At 35.9% G+C, this 24,930-nt stretch overlaps 1 protein-coding gene across 1 annotated transcript in view; it reads right to left on the bottom strand.

Annotated features, from left to right (window-relative positions):
• Window positions 1-24,930, bottom strand: part of Galphas (G protein alpha s subunit) — a 251,751-nt gene that overhangs the window by 114,812 nt on the left and 112,009 nt on the right. Inside the window, exon 4 of the mRNA XM_069826965.1 lies at window positions 19,368-19,487. Coding sequence (XP_069683066.1) covers window positions 19,368-19,487 — 120 coding nt within the window. The remainder of the gene's footprint in view (window positions 1-19,367; window positions 19,488-24,930) is intronic.

Below are 24,930 nucleotides of genomic sequence, written 5' to 3'. Positions count from 1 at the left end.
TTCATGGCATATTACGGGGATACCTTTACCCTTTATTATTATTATTATTATTATTATTATTATTATTATTATTATACACCGTACTTTGTTCCACGAGGCTACAAGATTAAGTATAACTCCGCTTTTTAAGTGGACGACGGTACATTAATTCGGCAATATGAATCCGAGAATTTGCCACAGCATTACCTAACATTCGCCTTACAATTGTGGAAAACCCATGTAGGATTCCAAGCAACGCCCGGCGCAGCTTACGATATAGAAGCTTCACCAAGAGAAATGAGATATAATCATATACTGCTGATTAGTCAAACGTCAGATTCTCTGTACAAGATTATAGGCTACTTACTTACTTTTAAGGAACCCGAAGGTTCATTGCCGCCCTCACATAAGCCCGCCATTGGTCCCTATCCTGAGCAAGATTAATCCAGTCTCTATCATCATATCCCACCTCCCTCAAATCCATTGTAATATTATCTTCTCATCTACTTCTCGGCCTCCCCAAAGGTCTTTTTCCCTCCGGCCTCCCAACTAACACTCTATATGCATTTCTGGATTAGCCCATACGTGCTACATGCCCTGCCCATCTCAAACGTCTGGATTTAATGTTCCTAATTATGTCAGGTGAAGAATACAATGCGTGCAGTTCTCCGTTGTGTAACTTTCTCCATTCTCCTGTAACTTCATCCCTTTTAGCCCCAAATATTTTCCTAAGCACCTTATTCTCAAACACCCTTAACCTATGTTCCTCTCTCAAAGTGAGAGTCCAAGTTTCACAACCATAAAGAACAACCGGTAATATAACTGTTTTATAAATTCTAACTTTCAGATTTTTTGACAGCAGACTGGATGATAAAAGCTTCTCAACCGAATAATAACAGGCATTTCCCATATTTATTCTGTGTTTAATTTCCTCCAGAGTATCATTTATATTTGTTACTGTTGCTCCCAGATATTTGAACTTCTCCACCTCTTCAAAGGATAAATTTCCATTTTTATATTTCCATTTCGTACAATATTCTCGTCATGAGACATAATCATATACTTTGTCTTTTCAGGATTTACTTCCAAACCTATCTCTTTACTTGCTTCAAGTAAAATTCCCGTGTTTTCCCTAATCGTTTGTAATACTACAGAACATAAATAAAACAAAACTCCATTTTCAAAATAAGGCGCAACTTCGTTTCTTCTTATATTATTTTCTTTCAGTGTTCTATTTCTGTTAAAATAGAAGTAGCCTATATATTATATTCATTTCATATTTAATCTATAACTGGAAAATAATTTACATCACCCATTAACATTTCAGAAATTAGGATATGTATTAATTATAAATATGAAAAGTCGAATTAAATATTATTATTAATATTATTATTATTATTATTATTATTGTTAAGTTTTCACTTAGTGCTGTAGTGCTCTTAGTAGCATTGTGCGTAACTGAAGACTCGTAATTTCATTTAGGCTACATAAACAATTTATCCATATGCGGTAAGATCGATAAGCAGAACTCAGTGTCACTCACTTCCTATCGGGGTGTGGAACATACCAGGTGGATAAAGCGTCCTTTCAGATGAATGGAATGCCCCTCGCATCGTGTTCCAAGCGACTGCTTCACGTGGCTTCTCTTTGTTTACACTCGTATTACGCGCCAAATTGATTACACAAACCGCCTCTACATTCAATTTGCTTTTTTCATGACCAGAGTTCCAATGAGAAATCGAGCCTAATTTTATAACACATGTATGAATTATTATTATTATTATTATTATTGTTATTTATTATTATTATTATTACATCTAGATTTCTGGTAAGGGTTAATACTAAATTTGGTACTTCATCATTTAATATAAACAAAATTTATTAATAATAATAATAATAATAATAATAATGATTTATTTAACCTGGCAGAGTTAAGGCCATACGGCCTTCTCTAACACTCAACCAGGAGTAATTAAAGACTGCGTTACAAAAACACTACAAATTTACAAATTACACTACAATTTTACACACAAAACTGAATAAGATAATAATAATAATAATAATAATAAAAAATATAAACACCAAATAAGAAGAAATCAGACATAATATAACATACAGAAAGAAAGAAAAAAGCATAATAATATGTGAACAGCAGGTCAAAATAAATGAGGCATACAAAAAAAGACAATTAATAATAATAATAATAATAATAATAATAAATAAGAATAGTAATAATGATGATGATGATGATAATAATAATAATAATAATAATAATAATAATAATACTAATAGTAGTAATAAAATAGTGCAGTACAAAGTATACAGTGAATACAATATTTCTAAGTACACACAATAAGAAAAATTAAGATTATATATAGCTCAACTTATCACATTAGAGATATAACATTATCGGAAAATATGAAAACAAAAATATAAAATAAGTTGAATATCATTAGAACATAAAAAAAATGTGAATACGTGGAAACATGCAATACAACACTTGTCATAATAGTAAGTTAGTTTGGCAACTCGTCATAAGATAATTTTCTAACTTGGATTTGAAAGAATTCAATGTTCGGCAGCCCTTGACTTCAGGCGGCAGAGAGTTCCAGTGACGAGAGGTAGCAACAGTGAAGGATGAGGAATACAGAGACGATGCGTGAAGTGGAATTTCTAGCGTGTTATCGCGTTGTGATCGAGTATTAATATTATGATAGCGAGAGAGAGTATGAAATCGAGCGAATAAATAATAGGGGGATGAAGAGTGCATAATTCGATATAAGAGAGAAAGTGAGTGCAGATTTCTCCTCTCATGTAACCTAAGCCATGATAACTTCTTGAAAGAAGGTGAGATATGATCATAGTATCGAACATTACAAATGAAGCGGACGCACGAGTTATGAACACGCTGTAGTTTCTGAGCGGAATCAATCCTGAGATCACTGAACAAAACGTCGCAATAATCGAAGTGAGGTAGAATGAGCGTCTGTACCAGCGTCTGTTTTAATTTAGATGGATAATGATACAATCTTTTTAGTGAATGGAGAATAGAGAATGCCTTCTTACATGTATATTTAATATGCGTATCCCAATTGAGATTAGATTCGAAATGTACTCCGAGATTTTTTACGGTAGAGCTAAACGGGATGATTGTTTTATTCAGTTTCACAGGTGGAATATTCAGGTCGTTGACTTCAGGAATTAATCTACGGTTCGCGAACAGAATAGCCTGTGATTTACATGCGTTTAGGTTAAGCCCAAATTGTTGAGACCAGGAAGAGATTATTATTATTATTATTATTATTATTATTATTAATGGAGATACAAAAATTGAAAATTTATCCTTTGAAAAGGTAGAAAAAGTCAAGTATCTGAGCAACAGTAACAAACATAAATGATACTCGAGAGGAAACTAAACTCAGATTAAATATAAGAAATGCCTGTTACTATTCGGTTGAGAGGCTTTTGTCATCAGATCTGCTCTCAAAAAAGCTGAAAGTTAGAATTTATAAAACAGTTATATTACCGGTTATTCTGTATGGTTATGAAACTTTGACACTCACTTTGAGAGAGGTACAGAGGTTAAAGGTGTTTGAGAATAAGGTGCTTAGGAAAACATTTGGGGCTAAAAGTGATGAAGTTACAGGAGAATGGAGAAAGTTACACAACGCAGAACTGCACGCGTTGTATTCCTCATCTGACATGATATTAATAATCCGTGGCGCTACAGCCCGTGAAGGGCCTAGACCGACCAGCCGGCTGCTGGCCTACGCCCACATGCCGAGGCAGAGGTGGACGATCATCCAACCAGAATGGAGGTATCGTGTGGTTAGCACGATGATCCCCCCAGCCGTTATAGCTGGTATTCGCAACCGGATTTCGCTACCTATCGTAACTCCCCAAGTGCATCACGATGCTGGGTGAGCACCGGTCCCATATACTGGCCGAAATTTCATGAGAATATTTCTTCCCCCATGAGGACTCGAACCAGCGCGCATTCCGTAACGCGAGTCCTATGCAGGATGCCTTAGACCGCGACGCCACGGCGCGGGACGACATAATACTGCGTGTTCAGTTCAAAGTGTGTCATGGCTCGCTGTATGCCGTCATGTAGCTAGCCGATGAGCCTAGAGTATTCATTCTTCCTACACTTCTGCAGAGGCGTATTACTCATGTGCCAGAGAAGTTGCCTAGCAAGTGCGGCGTTCATTCTGAAGAGTACGTACCGATACGTACGGTAACGCCGATAGTGGCAGGAATGTGAACTGTTTGGAAACACATACTGGGGTGTTTTTTTTCTTACTGTCGGGATATGGCGAGAGGGTTAAGACGATTACTTACGTATTTGTTGACATTAACTTCGACGGTCAACATGGACACGGAACATTTGATTTGTGTTGTGGAATGTTGCGGTACGCAACCGATGCGATGATAACAAATACCTTGCGTACGACTTGCCCGCGCAAAACAGTTCGAAAGAGGTTATGGTAGCACACAGACTTTACAGACCGCCATCTGTTGCTACGACGTTCAAGTTATACCGTATGCGTTCTCAAGTTCAGATTGAACGCCTTGAATAATAGACAACTTCTCTGACATAAAAGCTGAAAGTCGCTTCAAATCACTGACTCACAACAGTGACGTCATGACATATTTTGAAATTAACACCCAGTATTAAAAACATTAAATCCAGACGTTTAAGATGGGTACGGCATGTAGCACGTATGGGTGAATCTAGAAATGCATATAGAGTGTAAGTTGGAAGATCTGAGGGGAAAAGACCTTTGGTGAGGCCGAGACGTAGATGGGAGGATAATATTAAACTGGATTTGAGGGAGATGGGATATGATGGTAGGGACTGGATTAATCTTGCTCAGGATAGGGACCGATGGCGGGCTTATGTGAGGACGACAATGAACCTTCGCGATTATTATTGTTACCAATTTACCTCTGATTGAGGTTCTAGCTGATATGTATATCTATTATCAGGCAGTACATCTCACTTGACAATATGTGTCACAGGGAGAACAATTATTGTTTGTATGCATCTGAAGTCTGATTAGTGGAATATGTAGCCAATCGGCGATGTATGCAATGGAAGGGGAAAGGAACTGGCCACCCTACCCCTTTATCTCCTGGCCTAGGTGCCTCATAAGTGGTGCCATGCAGATACTTGTGAGGTTCAGACCTGTCTTCGGTCAGTTGACTAAACAATTACCAATTATTGTTACTGCGCCTTATTCATCAATGTACTGGTTGTTCGCCATTTACAAACTTTAAAATTACGACAGGTAACGTTAAAAATCTAAATTCCAGAATAAACTACAGACCAGGGATGTCAAAGCCCCCCCTCAAGAACCCGCATAACATTTACTTAAGAGCGATAAAATGTATTGTACCTAGCTAAAAAGTTAATCTTGCTGGATTTGTATTGCTTGCAGTATAAGCACGTAATACAGGCGTTTTGACATCCCGGCTACAGACTTGATCCATGAATGTAACAGAACATTCCTATAGAATAACATGTCAAAAAGTAGTTCGAAAAACTAGGAAAAGTTTGACATTATTTATTTATTTCTTTATTATTATTATCATTATCATTATTATCACTTTTATTTATTCATTCAATCATTCAGTACTCTGTCCAAGGGCAGGTCTTTCACTGCAAATCCAGCTTCCTCCAATCTTTCCCATTTTCTACCTTCCTCTTTGTCACCGCATATGATCCATATATCTTAATGTCGTCTACCATCTGATACCTTCTTCTGCCCCGAACTCTTCTCCCGTCCACCATTCCTTCCAGTCCATCCTTCGGTAGGCAGTTTCTTCTCAGCCAGTGACTCAACCAATTTCTTTCCCTCTTCCTGATCAGTTTCAGCATCATTCCTCTTTCCAACATAGCTCCATTTCTTATTCTGTCTGTCCATTTTACAGTTCCATTCTTTTCCATAGCCGCATTTCAAATGCTTCTATTCGTTTCTCTTCACTTCGTTGTAATGTCCTTGTTTCTGCCCCATACAATGCCACCCTCCATACAAAGCACTTCACTAGACTCTTCCTTAGTCCCTTTTCCAGCGATCTGCAGAAGATGCTCCTTTTTTTCTATTAAAATCTTCCTTGGCCATTTCTATCCTCCTAACTTCCTGGCAGCAGCTCATGTTACTGCTTATAGTAGACCTCAAGTATTTACTGTTTATAGTACACATTTGCTCTACTGCCTCATTTAGAATTCGCGAGTTTACCTTTTTTTATTTTTTTTCCTATGACCATGTCTTCGTCTTGTTTGCATTTATCTTCATCCCATATTGCTCACAACTGTCATTTAGCTCCAGCAGCAAATCCACTCCTCTACGCTGGGATCTTTTAAGATGCGAAAGAGTGGTGTGCGGAAAACAACGGGAAGCTACCGCATTTATCTTTCACAAGAAAAACTGAGAACATGGCATGATGAGTCATTCCACGGTAAAAGATTCCGGACGTAAACGTACACCACATTTGCTCTACTGCCTCATTTAGAATTCGCGAGTTTACCTTTTTTATTTTTTTTTCCTATGACCATGGTCTTCGTCTTGTTTGCATTTATCTTCATCCCATATTGCTCACAGCTGTCATTTAGCTCCAGCAGCAAATCCACTCCTCTACGCTGGGGTCCTCTGGGATCTTTTAAGATGCGAAAGAGTGGTGTGCGGAAAACAACGGGAAGCTACCGCATTTATCTTTCACAAGAAAAACTGAGAACATGGCATGATGAGTCATTCCACGGTAAAAGATTCCGGACGTAAACTATCCTTCAGTTTTATAATAATATTATTATTATTATTTGCACTACATCTACTGAAGAGATTTTACATAGAAGCTTTAACACTAGTGCGTCACAAGTAGCGAAGTTTCTTTGCCTTGAGGTCAGCAGACCAGGGCAAACTAAACAGATACACAGCCAGTCCCTACGTTATAAATTTACACTTCTCTGCCAGGAATTGTAGGCCAGGTCAACTAAATCTGCAGCCAGATTTACTTCTGTATGGTACTTTAGAATTTCATTATAGCCTATTACGTAATGGAATATATACGAGTATTTGTATAGATCAGGCGTTCTCAACCTGGTGCTCTTTTCAGTGTTGCCAAGTCAGCGGTTTTGTAGCTAAATCTGGTGTTTTCAGGACTATGATCAGCTACAGAATTTTACCGTCAGCGGCTAGCTATTTATTTGGCGTTTTTTATGATTTCAGGCAGAGAGAGATGATATTTTATGCTCGACCATGCCGAAATGTAGTATATTATACACCTGGTAGCAGTCCTTTAATGCATGTCATTAAAGTACACCTATTCATTAAAGTTCAGGTTTTCGATTATTCTCGGATATGCAACCGAAAGACGAGGGAAACGTCACGGAGGCTGGAAATCCAATACTGTCGCAGAAGGTTATGTTCTGTTACTATAATAATTAGCGTTAATTGTAAATAATATTCAAATAAATTCAATTTGTCATCTCGTTTTTCAGTTCTAAATCAATTTCCAGGTTATACATTCTCTGCATTACATCAAGGTCAATGACATTATTGTTCCTCGGAAAAAATCAATACTTTCGCGTCTGCGCACATGTAACAATTCACGAGCTATATATAAGATCCGATTTTCTGTCAGATACAAATAAAATGAATATTTCTGAATAATTTCAAGTTAGAAATATGGTCGAGCATAAAAAGTCGTATGAAACTTGCCTATAATGGTAATTAAGACGCTCGTATGAAAATTATGAAACTCGCTTGCGCTCGTTTCATAAACAAACATACTTGCGTCTTAATTACTATCATTATAGGCTCGTTGCATAATGTACTATTTAAGTTTAGTTTTCTGTAAAGATGTTATAATTTTTATATGTACTTGCGGACAATGATAATTAATCATAAACCAGAGTTTAGTATGGTATTAACACACTTTTGCATTGTGCGAGTAGGCCTATACAATATCATCGTTTTATGTGAACTCAATTTGGTGCAACCACATCCATTTCCTGCTTCATCCATTGTTGTTGTACAAATAGGTATTCCACATTCATTAAACTCTTAATCTAATGTATGCATTGTTTTTATAAATGAATTAATGCATTTAATCATAAAGAATAGATAATGAACTGAATTATTATTTTCATTTATGATATATATTTAATTTATCGTTCCGCATTAAAATTTATGTAACACAGATACACTTAAAACTTAAAACCAGACCCATTGCTAGCAGGCACGTCTCCAGCTCAGTGTGAAATCAGATTTCGAACCGACTGGTGTGATTGTGAATGTGATTATTTCCGAAGTGTCCAGTATATTCTTGATCTACTTCATTCAATTTTGAATATGCCGCGATAAAACTACATAAGTACAAAAGTTCAGAGATGTGTGAAAAAAAAAAAAAAAGTATAATGTGTTGAAAGACTGGGTGGAAGAAGTTACCGGTGATAGTTCGAAAGCTCGATGTAAATGGTGTAAGGTGATATTGAATGCTAAATATTTAGATTTAATTACCCATGCTGATAATTATGCACAACATAAAATTGCCATTCACAACAAACTTCTGGGCAGAGGTGAGTGTTATTTCAATTTCCAGAATATTATAAATATTAGAATTTTTTTTTTTAATTTGAAACCTAAAATTCTCCAGTTCCTAAAACTATATAGTTTCTATTTCAAATTTGGAAATGATGTGTTAAGAAAAATCTGGAGTTTTTAAACTACAGTTTAGCGGTTTTTTTAAACCTGTGCAGCGGTAAATGGAATTCTGAGTTGGCAACACTGCTTTTAATGACAAGTGGTGCTCTCGTCATGCGAGTAAAAAAGTGCTCGCGAGCACGAACGTTCCTGAGGTCATTTTTCAATTCAAACTTTATTGTACAAGCCGAAACAAATAGTGATCGTATCCATCTATTATAATATTTTAGCTACCTGATAGGCTTTCTCGTATTTCACAGTGTATAACCACTTTCAATCCGGCGTGGGCTTAATCAGCAAAATCAAGATTATTCAAGTGAATAATATGGCTTTTCGTGCGGAAGATCTGCAGTCCTCATTAGCGCTGAAATATTTGGTTTAAAAGGAGATATTTATAGCCTTTTGGGGTGGGGGGAGGCAGAAGATACAATAAGACTCCAAATACTACGGGAGTGTTTCTCTTAAATATCTGGCCATATTCGGGACAACCTACCTATTCGAAAAAAAACTTTCTCACTTATGAATATAGACAGGATTTTCATGCAAATGCATGTTTTTATATAAGCTTGTTACAGTTCTCAAACTATGTAAATATCGAATAATTTCAAGGGAAAAATTGTTCCGGGGTCGGGTATCGATCCCGGGACCTCTGGTTGAACGTACCAGCGCTCTGCCAACTGAGCTACCCGGGAACTCCACCCGACACCGTCTCAACTTTTCCCTTTATATCCACACAACTCGCGTGGGCTGACGAAACGCCAGAGACCCACATCGAGTGCACACAATCTCTGTGTGACTTGGAATTGTGGTTTTCTATTAACGTATACAGTGACGTATATATTATGCAAATCTGGTCTTTCACGTAGAGCTCCTTGTAAAGCAGATTTGAATAATTTCAAGGGAAAAATTGTTCCGGGGCCGGGTATGTAAATATCCGTTTCATGGCTTAGTGATTCGAAATACGAGTATGTATACTTTTTCTGTGCTTATTTGCATGTTTTGGACTTTTTAGTGGTAAATTCATGCACAATACATGTTATTTTTTTAGATTTTAAGTTTAATAATGCATATTTTGAGGTTTATGTTGCATATTACATCCATTTTTATAGTTTCATTGCATATTTTATATTAAATCCCATGATGCTGCATTTTATAAATGTTGCCTCGTAGAGTTTGGTATTTCTGAGCTTACAATATTTGAGTATATGTACTGAAAAATATAAGTGAAATGCTAACGGTTTGCAGGGTTTCTACCCGAGGACTTTGAACCTTACCAGCTAATCGTCTCATTGTATTGTCACACTGGAATTCCAAACTCTTGTTCTTACCCTGAGGCTAAAATTATTATTAGAAGGATGCCTGTTCTGCTCCCTTCCATACTTTTTTAGTTTGGCGACAATAGCACTAACATGCTTCCCCTAACATGTCTTTCATTTGGAAAGGTAGATAGGTAAAGGTCTGTAGTAGGCTACATGTACAGGTGTTTTGTGAATTAGCTTCCGTATTTGTGTTCTGAGGTAATCTGTGAAGTGTTGTAATGCCCCCGATTAAATGTTCGACAAGAGATCTTGTGACACAGTGGAGCAAGGAAAAAGAATATCTTTGGAAAGACTTTTACTAGTACATTGTGCAATTCGAAAATAAAATGTAAGTTTCAATTTTGATAGTACATATTTTCAGTGTTTTTTTTCTTCATTCTGCATATTTGGCCTTTTCATAGCGCATGGATGCATGCATAGTTTACGATTTGATAGTGCATGAAAATCCTCTCTACTTATGAAATATCTCAAGAACAAAGCACGACCACGATTAACTACTTCACATCTGCAGGACTATTTGTGTGTAGCTACAAGCAACTTCTTTTTGGACATCACTGAAATTCTGAGTAACATTCAAGTTCAAGGTATGATTATTAAGGAGCGGATTCCTATGTAATTAAATATTATTTTTGCGTGTGATAAAACAAAATTAACAAAGTTAAAAATTCCGAACATGAAGTTTCAACGCTCTACCACTGAGCTACTCGGGAACTCTAACCGACACCGATCCAATTTTTCCCTCTATATCCACAGACCTCAAAGTGGGCTGACAACCGTCAAGCAACCAACTTCGAGTGCACACTAACTCCGTGTGACTTAAATTGTGGTTTTCTGTTAACGAACAGTGACGTGTATTATGCAAATCAAGATTTCAGGTATAACTCCCTGTAAAGTTGATTTGAATAATTTCGAGGGAAAAATTGTTCCGGAGCCGGGTATCGAACCCGGGACCTTTGGTTTAACGTACCAACGCTCTACCACTGAGCTACCCGGGAACTCTAACCGACACCGATCCAATTTTTCCCTCTATATCCACAGACCTCAAAGTGGGCTGACAATTTTTCCTTCGAAATTATTCAAATCAACTTTACAGGGAGTTATACCTGAAATCTTGATTTGCATAATACACGTCACTGTTCGTTAACAGAAAACCACAATTTAAGTCACACGGAGTTAGTGTGCACTCGAAGTTGGTTGCTTGACGGTTGTCAGCCCACTTTGAGGTCTGTGGATATAGAGGGAAAAATTGGATCGGTGTCGGTTAGAGTTCCCGAGTAGCTCAGTGGTAGAGCGTTGGTACGTTAAACCAAAGGTCCCGGGTTCGATACCCGGCTCCGGAACAATTTTCCCCTCGAAATTATTCAAATCAACTTTACAGGGAGTTATACCTGAAATCTTGATTTGCATGAAGTTTCAAGTTTAAAACCCGAATTTTATTTCACATAAAAACACATATTTTCACAATAAAATTATGTAAATACATATTTTCAGGAAATCTATTATAAACATATAAATCTTTGAGTTTTTTTACGTAAATAATTTTTTACAAGAACTTTCAAGTATTTTAAAACTAAATCAATTATGTCACTCAGAATCTATTTAAGAATTTTTGGTTGCTTCATGTTTCTAAGCGTTGTGTGGTGTATCCTGGTCCATTTTTGTAATAGTATCGCCTCAAGTTCTGAGAACTGCTAGGCAGCACATCAATGTTATTATTAGAGAATAAATTAACATGGGCAAGGAGGAGAGATCTTGCAACACATAATTAGGAATGTTTATTGTTGCTGAAGATGATTTCATTCCACGCTTTGTTTGTGAAACACAACAGGTAAGAGCTCGGGTATGAACATTATTTAATTTAAACAAATCTCTCGCCTCTCGCTCAAGTCTATCAAGTAAGGCAATACATCTTGTTGTGATTCCCTGTTATCGGGGTTCGTCAATCGATATCCTTCAAGATATACTAAAAGATGGTTGTTTAAAAAAACGTTTTGGCTTTCCTATTAGCAAATCTAAGCTTTTTGTGTGACACCATAAAAAAACTCGAAACATCCAAAAACCTGTTGTCTGAAATAGGGAGATGCGTGCCGTGGAAATTAAACTAGACTCGCTCCCAGGTTCAGAAGTACAAGTACAAAGGGACAAATTCCAGAATGTGTTTGGGAAAAAACAGTGGATATAAAAAATGTGTAAAGTTGCATAAGTATTGGAGGGTTTGCCTGTAAGTGAAACTGACGGTGTTAAATATGCACGTCTGATGTCCTATGATGTGGAAAGATCGTTTTCACAGTATAAGTCGTTGTTCATAGATAATCGGCATGCATTTGTGAGGGAGAATTTGGAGAGGAAGTTTGTTGTTCACTGCAATTCTCGGCCAACTACTAGTACTCAAGTGTGGTTGGCGAGTACTAGTAACATTTTTTTTCCAAGCTAAGTAAGGTATTTTTGTCATATTTAAAAGAAATATTTTTTTATTTTTAGCAAATATTTTCATACTCTTTAGCACATAAAAAATAAATATATTTAAATTTTTAGCACATAAAAATCCGCTCCTTAATGATTATCTTGGTAAATGTTTTAAATATTTATTTGCTTATTTATTTTATTTTTGTATTCATATAGACCTAATAACCTATTCGATTTTATGGTCCTAGCTCACTCAGTATTACATGTGGGTGGTGCTCACAAACTTAAAAATAGTAGTAGTAGTAGTAGTAGTAGTAGTAGTAATAATAATAATAATAGGCCTAATAATAATAATAATAATAAAACTGTAACAGCTACAATAATCGAGATCTGTCAATACAAACCAAAACATACTTCAATTTCTACAATTTCAGATATTATGGAGGAAGACTTCAAAAGATTATGTTCAATTATTTGCTAAAGGAAAATACGTCATGTTCATGTTCTTTTCACCCATTTGCGCCCTATATTAGTTTTCACATGTAAATAAATTAAACAAATATTAGGTTTATGAGTAAAAGAAGAGGGCGGTCTAGAGGAGTAGCGAGTACATGCAGCGTTGCCAATATTGTCACAAAAGAAAAAAAAAAAAAAGGGAACTGAACAATTCACTGGGATTTCTCGTGTAATTCGGTTTGCCAACAATAATGACAATATGATTTTGGAGACTACAGCAAAACTTACTTTATACAGGGTGATTCACGAGGAGTTACCGTCACTTACGGAGCTTATTTCCAAAGACATTCTCAGCAAAAAAATGTCATATAATCAAGGGTTCTATTCTCAATATTTTCAGAGTCACACTAATTTGAAGTTGTTTGTAAAATATCTTTTTTGTTTAGTTTTAAGGGTAAAAGAATAGAGAATAAACTATTCAGAAGTATCATTTCTTTAATTGGCTAGAGTCGACGGCAATTCGGAAGGCGGTAGTCCTCTAGCGTTTGTGTCGAGAGAGACAGAGAGGGCAAGGCAGCGTGCAACATTGCCACATCGTACTTCACGAGCACGTGCGATGCAAATAGCGCAGGAGAGAATTCAAATTATCAAAAGACAATAATGACCTTAGCCGTTGATTGCTGTAAGCATGACACCAAACAAACCCTCTTTCCTTCACTAACAATATTCTTTGCACGGTAATCAATCAATCCCAAGTTTTCTTTTCTCAATCGTACTATCAGGGACTGCAATGCTTTACCTGCTGACTTACTAAAGGCTTTACCAACAACCAAAAATATATTTAAAAATAGGCTTAAGGACCTTACTAATAGACGGTAATTATACACAGTATTTAAAGGGTGTAAATGATATGTTATTATTGAAGTGTTGTATCAGTGAGGAATTATGTTGTGTCAGTGAAGTGTGTTGTATCAGTGAAGAAGTATGTCGTGTCAGTGAAGTGTGCTGTGTAAGTGAAACATGTTCCTGTCAGTGAAATCAGGATAGAATCAGTGAAATGTGTCATAGTTCCATTGCAGTGAGTGAGGTGACAGCGAAATGAGTGTAATTTGAAAGGTACTTGTGCAGATATGAACATATCATACTCGTGGGATTTAGTTCGATCTTAGTTTTAAGATACAAATTAGATTTATTTCAAATGTTATTTTAAGTGATCGTTTCATTTAATTTAGTATATTCCCTGTTGTTGTTGTTATTATTATTGTTATTAATTATTGTTAGTATTAATTATTAGCATTATTAATTGTATTTTTAATTACTAAGTTTATTATTGTCATTACTGAGTGTAATTAGTTACCACTGCCACCGGGTATATACCCACTGCAGTGTGAATACATACATACATACATACATACATACATACATAAGATACAAATTAGATTTATTTCAAATGTTATTTTAAGTGATCGTTTCATTTAATTTAGTATATTCCCTGTTGTTGTTGTTGTTGTTGTTGTTATTATTATTGTTATTAATTATTGTTACTATTAATTATTAGCATTATTAATTGTATTTTTAATTAATAAGTTTATTATTGTCATTACTGAGTGTAATTAGTTACCACTGCCACCGGGTATATACCCACTGCAGTGTGAATATATACATACATACATACATGCTTCTGCAGTCATTTCTTGCACGTTGACAACGTTGCAGCCAGCATCAAGATGGCCGGCAGCGTTCTGCTTGTCAACGTTTTCAAAATAATTATACACCTTAAACAATATTTTCCGCAACTGCCAGTGCAATACTTGTTTTTTTACAGTCTCTTCTTCCATTTATTTATCTTACACATACATAGTAAATGTTAGTTTTACTTATTCAGTGTATTGAAACACTCACTCGTGAACAAATGAACTCTGGAAGTGCTTGTTACAGACTGATTCCGATTGGTTCTGCTGCACAAGCTTGTGACGTCACATGCCAGAAATGCTACGGCGCATATAGCAGCCGACCGCCTTCCGAACTGCCGTCCAGTCTAGTGTTCTGAAGCTAAAAATGTGTTGTGAATTCTAGTTGCTTCGTACAGAATTTTTTAAAATAATTTTTAACTGAAAATTACATTATTCTTACGCACTTATCACAAAAATTGTTACAAATCACAAGACTTCAACCAACTTAATTCTTTATAGTTCAGTTTTGCATTCTAATGTACAGTCTTCAAGAATTTACAATAGTGGCGTGACTTGTAACAATCGTCGTGATAAGTGCGTAAGAAAAATGTAAATTTTGTGGTTTGAAAAATCCCACATCTTCTAATTTTCGTATCGTCGATTTTCACAGATACCAGTTTGTACAGGGACATCATTTTATTTTTACTTCAACTTTTATTGTACCGGAGTTTTTTAATGTACTTCACTCTCATCCCTTCTACTAACGAAGTTCCAACAGTCCTCCACACAGAACCAAGGCCGCAGTACTGAGTTAGTGATTATAGTACGTTTCAGAAATATGTTCGCGTTTTCCAGTGACGAAAACTTCCAATATTGAATCATATTTTCGCACAGATACTGTCGTCCGTTTGCCTACATCGCATTCCGATTTCCCCCACCTGCTTCTGATCGCTCCACTGTAAAGACTAGTGGCTGGGCTTTCTTAGCTCTTGTCTGAAAACGTTAATTTCTGTTAGGAATTAATTGGACGTCTACGTAATATTATGCAATTGTTTAAAATAACAAATAAAAGGGCCTGGTTAATTAACTATCACGTGATCCCCCCCCCCTTTCTACGATCCTGCGACATAACCACTTGGACGGACAGTAGATAGCATGTCTGAGTAATTTTATCTGTGCGAGTCGGGCAGAAGTGAAGATTGAATTTACAGTACGTAAGGTACTCTTTCATAGAGTAGGTACAGAATTATTTCAACATGAGTTACTACGTATGAAGGATGAAACTGGTAATTGGAATTAGATGCAACAGTCTATAGTGCGATAATAGGCAGAAAAGAACTGAAGCCTGTATCGAAATGAACTGCCACCATTTTAAAAAATGTGCTTAAATATCCATATTATGATTATTTTTTTTTCAATTTAACTTCATTCTCTATATCGTACGCTAATGTGCTGTAGACAGTATAATATACACTGCATAATGAATACGTTCGCATGGATAATTCAGTTCGTGAGTAAAAACACTTATTGTGTACTGTACTGTAGGCTATTTTGATTAAACAAAACATAATGAAAATTATCAAACTCAAAATCACGATATTTCCTACTTTACGTAAATGGATGAACTACTTTTCTTCCCTCCTGTACCTAGTAAAGTGATTTGTTTGTATTTTACGCCAGTATCATCGAACTCCAGTCGTGGAAGAAGGTAGCAAACGGTGTTTCCGGGTCTCAATCATTAATCCAAAGGTATAGCCAGGTTAATATTAAAAATGTTAGTAAAAATAAAATGATGTCCCTGTACATGCTCTGCTTGCTGAATTGTTCCCTCTTGCGATTACACAGTCTATTTCCAACACTATATTAAAATTTCATAGGTTTTCAATCCCAAAATTTTCCCTAGGACTGAGCAGGTTAAGTTCCAAGCTACCTAATACACTGAGAAGAAAAAAGATAATATGTATACGAACGGAAAGGGGCCAGGCCACAACTTAAGGCTGGTTCACAATAAACCGGGAACGAGAACCAGAATGAAAACGAGAAGCAGAGGACGTGAATATGAAAATTTTTGATTCACAATAAACCGAGAGCGTAGACGACTATGCATATCGATATGCATGTCAATGACGATATGTAAAGTCCATATTACGCATTCTGATGTTATTTGTGTATAATTGACCAATGGCGTTCTATCATGAGTACAAGGCAGCCAACATAAACACAGGTTAACCAACTTCGAAATTTCAACTGAAACATTTCATTAGGTACGGTACTATAAATATGCCCATGCGTCCTTATTATCACAACCTATTTTAAGTCTACCATAATGTAAAATAATTAGAGAAGAAACATCTGTAATAGAACAAAAATGAAACACAACAGTAGTTATTGAATTGAAGCATGAATATGTAGTGTGTAATACAACCAATACAGTAATAAAATATGATTCACTTACGATTGGTGTTCAAAGATGCAGCTATTGAAAGCTTATCGTAAACGTGAGGATTTTCCTCAACACTCAATATTAGAATCTCATCAAATAAAACTTGCTCCATGATGCACAGCACAGAACAAAATAATGCATAGGTTATGTCACGGTCTTCTTGCTACAAAATATATGACGACAAAATAGCTTTTAGATGGCAATAGAATGAATCTAGTGGGCTGTGATCGGAAACGTGAACGCCAAAGTTGAAACTTGGCCAACTCTCCGTTCCCGATTCTGGGCTCCGGCAAGCTTTTCGTTAATTGTGAATGCTCACATTTAAATGTACACATTTTAACAATTTTACCGTTTTCGTTTTCGTTCCGATTCTCATTTCCGGTTTACTGTGAACCAGCCTTTACGCTAACAATAACTCTGTAACATATAACCAGCGAATAGGGATTATAAAGAATGGACACTGAGCGAATTTTCCTGTGTTTTGTTTCTCTGTGCGCCAGCGGCTAGTTCCACTTTCAAGCGCTAGAGGTAGTGTAATCGAGCATACGCCAAGATAATAATTGAGAATACAGTTAAGGCACAGGATCCAAACATCGCCTACCTTATTGCATAATCCAGTAACGCTTTGCTTCAAATAAATTCAAGTTAACAGCTTTTCCTTATTTCTCAGTGACAAACTAGTTGTAATAATAATATTTTATATTTCAGATATAATACATTATATTATAAAATAATATAATACATTATAAAATTAAGTATCGAATTCGTTTAATATTTGTATAATAATATAATATAGGTATATGGTTTTACTTCTCGTAAGAGTTTTGTTTTTCCATTTTCAGCGCTATCAAATCATTACATATTTTAATTGTTGTTGGGGTCAACGTCTCAACTCTCATTATAAAGGAACTCTAGAGTCTAGACATTGCAGTCAATGAAGGATTTATTATTTTATGGATCCAATTTATTTTATTTGAGTACATAATGTACCTAGATATATTAATTGCATGTGTTATATTTCCGCTGTGTCGACTGCTAGCTGATGTGATGTCAGCGCCGACTTTAGGGAGAAAGCAGAATCTGACGCTTTAGCTGGCTTGAAGGTCATTGAAATCAGTCCGGCTACATCAAAGGTACCGACGCGAAGTGTCCATTCTTTATAATCCCTATTCGCTGATGTAACCGTTTTATAATCTGCTTTCGCCTTATTTAGTTTTAAATTAAATTTAATTCCAAAAAGAATAACCAAAATCTGTGATCCCAAAGGCTTGTTGTCCTTTTCTTGAGTTAATTTTGACAGAGGTAAAGAAAGGTCCTTAAATTTAACTTACATTAATTTAATTCAGAAATACATTTTTTACATAACGTAAATCTACAACATGGACCACCTGGCATTTATTTTCTTCACAAGAAAGCTACACTAATAAACTTTAAACGTCCTTAAAATTCAACAATCTTTGGCACAGTTTAAATCTGTGATGACAAGCATGCCAACAGCTTCACCACTGATGACTATAAGGCGCAAATGTATGCATACTGAATGTCCTTCGTATTTTATGTCCAACATATATCCACTGAGGTCCAGAAAGACAGTGTGCATTGATTTCATATTCAATTGTGTTTTATTGGAGTTCGCAGATGTAAAAACTACGAGCTGTCCTCACTGACCACCTCCAATAATCAATACTAAATGTAACATTCACACACACAGCCAGTATACATGGCCAGGGTGGATATTTTTGGATTCATAAGATAACTGACCAGTTCTTTTTAATCAATGGTACATGCACTATTATTGGAATACTGTCACCCAAATAAATATTTTTCTTCTTCAGCGAGGGTTTTAATTTCCTCTCGTAACATATCCTACCCCCCATTTTGAACTTTTTATTCGATTTCAAACATAAGTGGAACCATCGTGACATGACTTTGACACGAAGCCGGGTCTCCATCAACCACAGCTTGGCGAACTATACTAATGACAGAAAAATCATTTATTCAAAATTCGAATCTACGGTCGTGACTTGAACAAAATATCTAACATTTACTACTAAGTACGCCACAAATAATAATAATAATAATAATAATAATAATAATAATAATAATAATATTAATAATAATAATAATAATGCTTTATTTTTTCTGGCTGAGTTAAGGCCGTGACGATTTACCATCACTTACGAGATTTATCTCCGAAGACATTCTTATAACTATGCTTTTAGCAGTAAATGTCATAAAAAGTACAAATTTCAATTAATCGCCTAAAAAGAATATCAAATTTCACACAAATATGCGAACAATATGTATTGCACTATCAATTCATTATTCTGCACAATTAAAATAAGTTACAAAAGAACTGATTATATCTACATATGTTTAGACTTACCGGTGGATAATCGAAGTCATGCTGCGAGGCAACATCCTGGATGTAATCCACTCGGTTCTGATTGGATGGATGCTCTAGAGCAATGGGAGGCGTCAATGTGCTCATTGCACCCGTAATTGTCTGCGTAACATAAAACAACAAATTAACAAAGAGCTCTCAAATGAAAGATTGTGTTTCATTATTCAATAAAAGTTATAAGTATAGTCTGGCAATAAGTAGCAACAACAATGTCAATAACATTTAGCAGCGATCTCGGCTGGGGGGAACACGTTACTGACACAGCGGGAAAGGCATGGAGAGCGTTACACTTTGTGATGAGGGTACTAAGAAAAGGCTCTGATAAATCCAAAGAGATTGCATATAAATCACTAGTTCGTCCAGTAATGGAATATGGTGCTGCATGTTGGGATCCTTACAGACTAGAACATATTAAGACACTGGAAAAGATTAAAAAACGGGCTCTGAAGCGTTGTCGTAATAATTCACAATTAAAATGGGACACACTCACGGACCGGAGAACGCGAATTTGATTATGCGCAATGTTCAAAACATACAGAGGTGAGCCTGCCTGGAGCGAAATAAAAAATAGGTTGCAGCCGCTAAATTACTCTTCAAGGAACGACCACTCATATAAATTGAGGGAAAGAAGACAGAGGACGGACACTGGAAAGTTTTCTTTTCTCAATCGTACTATCAGGGACTGGAATGCGTTACCTGCAGACTTACTAAAGGCTTTACCAATAACCAAAAATGTATTTAAAAATAGGCTTAAGGACTTTACTAATAGTCGGTAGTATATTATACACACTACCTAAAGGGTGTGATTGATATCTTGTTATTTGAAGTGTTCTATCAGTGAGGAAGTGTGTTGTGCCAGTGAAGTCTATTGTGTAAGTGAAGTGTGTTGGTGTCAGTGAAGTGGCTGTGCAAAGTATTTGAACAGTGAAATGGTTAGAAGTGCTAGTGAAATCAGGTAGAATCAGTGCAGTGAGTGAGTTGACAGTGAGATAAGTGTAGTGGCGAAAGGTACTTGTGCAGATATGAACCTGTCAGACTCGTGGGTCTTAGTTCGAGCTTAGGGTTCATTTTCATTTAGGATGCTCATTATTATTATTGTTATTATTATTGTTGTTATTATTACTATTATTAATTAGTTTTTTATTAGTTGTGTTTATTATTAATTGTCATTATTGAGTGTAATTAGTTACCACTGCCACCGGGTATATACCCATTTGCAGTGTGAATAAATACATACATACATACATACATACATACAAGTACGAAACATCAGTACAACCACTGTCAGGTTTTCTCATATGCAATTATTACGCTCATATTAAGGCAGTCCATTACGTACAGCCTTAGACAAAAAATGACCGCTTCTAAGAACACTTCGGGCAGCGCCTGGTTCACACTAGGAAAAGGACGATTATTTTGTACCTAATTTACTCCTTTAATATATCTTTGTTATAGATTATTCACAACACTTGACTTATAAACAGACAGAAAAAGCTACAAACAAAATAAAGAAAAAAAAACCACAGTGGAGTCGTACATAAGAAATTCCTTCACGTGTAAACCTAAGCTCTCACGGAATCAACCAAAGTCTTCCGAAGGGGACGTAGCGTATGGCAGCCGGCCAGTGTTTTTGTCTAAGACTGTACCACAACCCTTAAAACTAAACCCCATTTCAGTTTGGTTGATAGGCCTTTCCCCTCTACTCACACTCTCTACCATCAGTGAAGGGGAAGTTGCTTCTGTCCATTTCACAAACATTCGACTATTTGACTTTCAACACAGTGACAAATTTAATTATTTAACATTTGTACCAGTAATCTTTATTTCGGAAATCTACACTAAGCATCTGTATTTAATTTTCATTGCTTTTAAAATCAACTGGCACTATAAAAAGTTACTGATAGCAGAAGATAAATTTTTTCTTCACCGCTAGTTGCTACTCTACGGCATACAGAATGGGACAGTCTGCACTGTGTCGTTCCCCTCTAAATGCATACTAGAAGCTAACATTCCTTCATTTAATTAATTATTAGTTGAAAATATTGTATGAAAGGTACTAAAATATACCCAAACATGTAATTGTCAAACATCTGTATGACTGTATTTTGTTATTTACTTAGTACTTTATTTAATATTTTATTTTCTCGTGTGTCCAGCTTGGGGGGTGCAGGTATAAGAGGTAACAGCTACCATCTCTGTCGCTGACGGACTAGATGCAAGTATAGAAGGGGAAAGAAATGCCTTCGCATCCTCTCAACTTGTATCAAATGTCGTTTAACTTCGATGGATTAGACAACAAACAGAACTAAAAACCATTTGTTCTTGTAATAAAATTTGTGGAAGTTTTGTAACAATAGATTAGTAATGGAATTATACAGGGTTGTTTCCGATCTCTGATAACGAATTTAAATGACATCATGTGCGTCAGGAATCACACTGGCAGCTGAATTGCGGCAAGAGGTGACAGACCAGCAGTGAGTGATCTCATAGTCAGAGTGCACGGCGACTCACAGCAGAAATTCCCAAGAAAATCGAGCCTTTTTGGGAGGAGTGCATTACGACCCATTCCAATGCCGAGTACAGTTAAGTGAAAATAAAAGAAGCCTGCAATAAACGAGGTTTCGTTATTTCCAAGAAAGACATCTTGTATGTACTTAATAAGATTGGTAAAACTCGAATTTGTATCATCTCGTGATGTGCGGCGACTTGTGACGGGGTGTGGATTTGCTTGCTTTTTCCACTCTGGAATTAATCCCATCCGAGCTTTGCCAGTCTTATTAGGTACACACAAGATGCCTTTCTTGGAAATAATGAAACCACGTTTTTTTGCAGGCTCCTATGATTTTCACGTAACTGGACTTGGCGTCGGAAAGAGTTGTTAAGTACCTCTCCCAAAAATGCTCGATTTTCTTGGGCATTGCTACTGTGATACACCGTGCACTCTGATTATGAAATCACTCACTATTGGTCTGTCACCTCTTGCCGCAATTCAGCTGCCAGTGTGATTCCTGACGCACATGACGTCATTCAAATTCGTTATCAGAGATCGGAACCAACCCTCTGTAATTGTGTTCAAAAGAAAACCTCAAATTCGTAGTAAAGTTTGCATACAAACTAATCAGTAATCATCAAACGTGTAGTCTGTAATTTATTACGTACAATTAAGAAAATACTGCCAGGTAAAATCATATAGTGCAACACATCCAAGGGTTTAATTAATCAAACCATCAAGCAGAACTCTGTCCAAACTATAGGCCTACAGGCTGGAAGGGGACAGATACACCAAAATTTAAGAAGTGATTCTACATGTTAGATATAACAAAACTTTTATTACATTTTTCCTTCGATGAAGCACTGTTACGCAGGAAAAAATATAGTTTTTGCACAATGTTTGCAGCGCTCTATTGCGGTAATGGCCCGAGAGAAATGGCTGATTGCTATTACAAGCAGATAGGTAAAAACAATCTGAACACCTAATGTCGTGCATCTTTTGTTTTTGTTTTTTTTTTTTTAAATTAAACCGTTTAGCCATGAATTTAAATTGAATAGCTGCGAAAATCGTTAAAATAAATTTTGCAACCGATTGAGTAGAGCAAAGAGGGAAAGGAAGGTAAGGAGTGCAAGCAGCGCTTGTTAGAGTTATTGCAGCAGCCGTGATGTTGCGAAATGCTTCATAGAAACATAAAGATATCCTCTAAAACGGTGAATGTTAGAGAAAAAAATTACTTAGATTTATCACATCTCTCCTCATGATCTATTACCAGTTTCATTTTGGTGAAGATATTAGACAAGAGTATTTTTAGGAACTGTAATTATATCGATTGTGAATACGTTTTTGTTGTAAACTAAAATGTAGCCACTAATTCTCAACGATCCATGTATTTCAATGCAAATTATAATCTATACTAATAATAAATCTGTAGCCGAAATTTTTCTGGTAATTTTCGATTTTCCAAAAATAATTGGTCCTAACATATATAATTAACCACCCTGAAACCGAAAATCGCTTTTTTGAAATTTTTGTTTGTATGTCTGTCTGTATGTTTCTTACCTTTTCACGCGATAATGGCTGAACCGATTTATATGAAAATTGGAATATAAATTAAGTTCGTTGTAACTTAGAATTTAGGCTATACGGCATTCAAAATACTTTATTTAAAAGGGTGGTTATAAGGGGGCCTGAATTAAATAAATCGAAATATCTCGCTTATTATTGATTTTTGTGAAAAATTTTACATAACAAAAGTTTCTTTAAAAATGATTTCCGATAAGTTTTATTCTTTACAAAATTTTGATAGGACAGATATTTAATGAGATAAATGAGTTTTAAAATTAAAATAACGCCATCTAAGACGGTGCAATGGATTAAGAACAAATGACTTCGTCTATAAGGGGCCTTGGACAACAACAATCGAAATAGGGGCCTTGGACATCAACAATCGAAAGCTATTAAACATAGCCTACAGAGAATATTTCTGTGTTTGTATGAAGTAATATCAGAAGCTAAATTAACAGATTTGTATAATTAATTATTATTTCACCATTGGAAAGTGTAGTTTCTCTGGATGGACATAATGCTATAATGTTATTACAGTAACGTCTGAGTAAATCGAGGACAGGTAAGATTAAAATAGCTTCTTATGCACAGAAAATTTGATAGGCTATTTTGTACATTCGTTTTCTGTATTTCTTAAAATAATATTTATGTACACTCATTTTAATCTCAGAGAATTAACGAACAACGAGAGTGTATTGATTTAGTATGCAGTAATAGTACGTTAGCTTAGCAATCCATTATTTTATAATTCAAATTTTAACTATGCTCAATTGAATCGTGTTAAAATACATAAAATATATATGCAATAAATGCAATGCAAAAAAAATTGGGTAATGAGCGAAGCAGATTATCTTGCGCTGTTGTAAAAGTTGTTCCCTGGATCAAACGTCCTATTTTAATTATGTAATTACTTTATATTCATTTCTAACAGGTGCAGCGGAGCGCACGGGTACGGCTAGTAATGTTATATTACTGCTTGAGGTATGAACACAAGATTTCATCTCACCATACATATATACATTACAAGGAAGTTGGTACCGAAACGATTAAGTTGTGTGAGCTTGGACTACATCTTTATCGAATGAAGAGCGGCAACGCAGCTCTAAACGTAAAAAAAAAAAAAAAAAAAAAAAAAAATAAATAAATATATATATATATATATATATATATATATATATTTTAACGACGCTCGCAACTGCAGAGGTTATATCAGAGTCGCTAGCGTGCCGAAATTTTGCTCCGCAGGAGTTCTTTTACATGCCAGTAAATCTACTAACATGAGCCTGTCGCATTTAAACACATTTAAATGCCATCAACCTGGGCCGGGATCGAACCAGCAACCTCGAGCATAGAAGGCCAACTACGCTACCGAGGTCGACTCTAAACGTCAATAAACCAGCACAACAAACATCTACAGTCGAGTGGTAACCAAACTTGTCTTCGTGTCAATGGTCAACAGCCAAAGAACAAGAAACACATCACACAATT

Source organism: Periplaneta americana, chromosome 5, assembly GCF_040183065.1.
Source record: "Periplaneta americana isolate PAMFEO1 chromosome 5, P.americana_PAMFEO1_priV1, whole genome shotgun sequence".
Taxonomy (NCBI): domain Eukaryota; kingdom Metazoa; phylum Arthropoda; class Insecta; order Blattodea; family Blattidae; genus Periplaneta; species Periplaneta americana.
The sequence above is the reverse complement of the archived record's forward strand: the minus strand, read 5'-3'. Positions and strand labels throughout refer to the sequence as shown.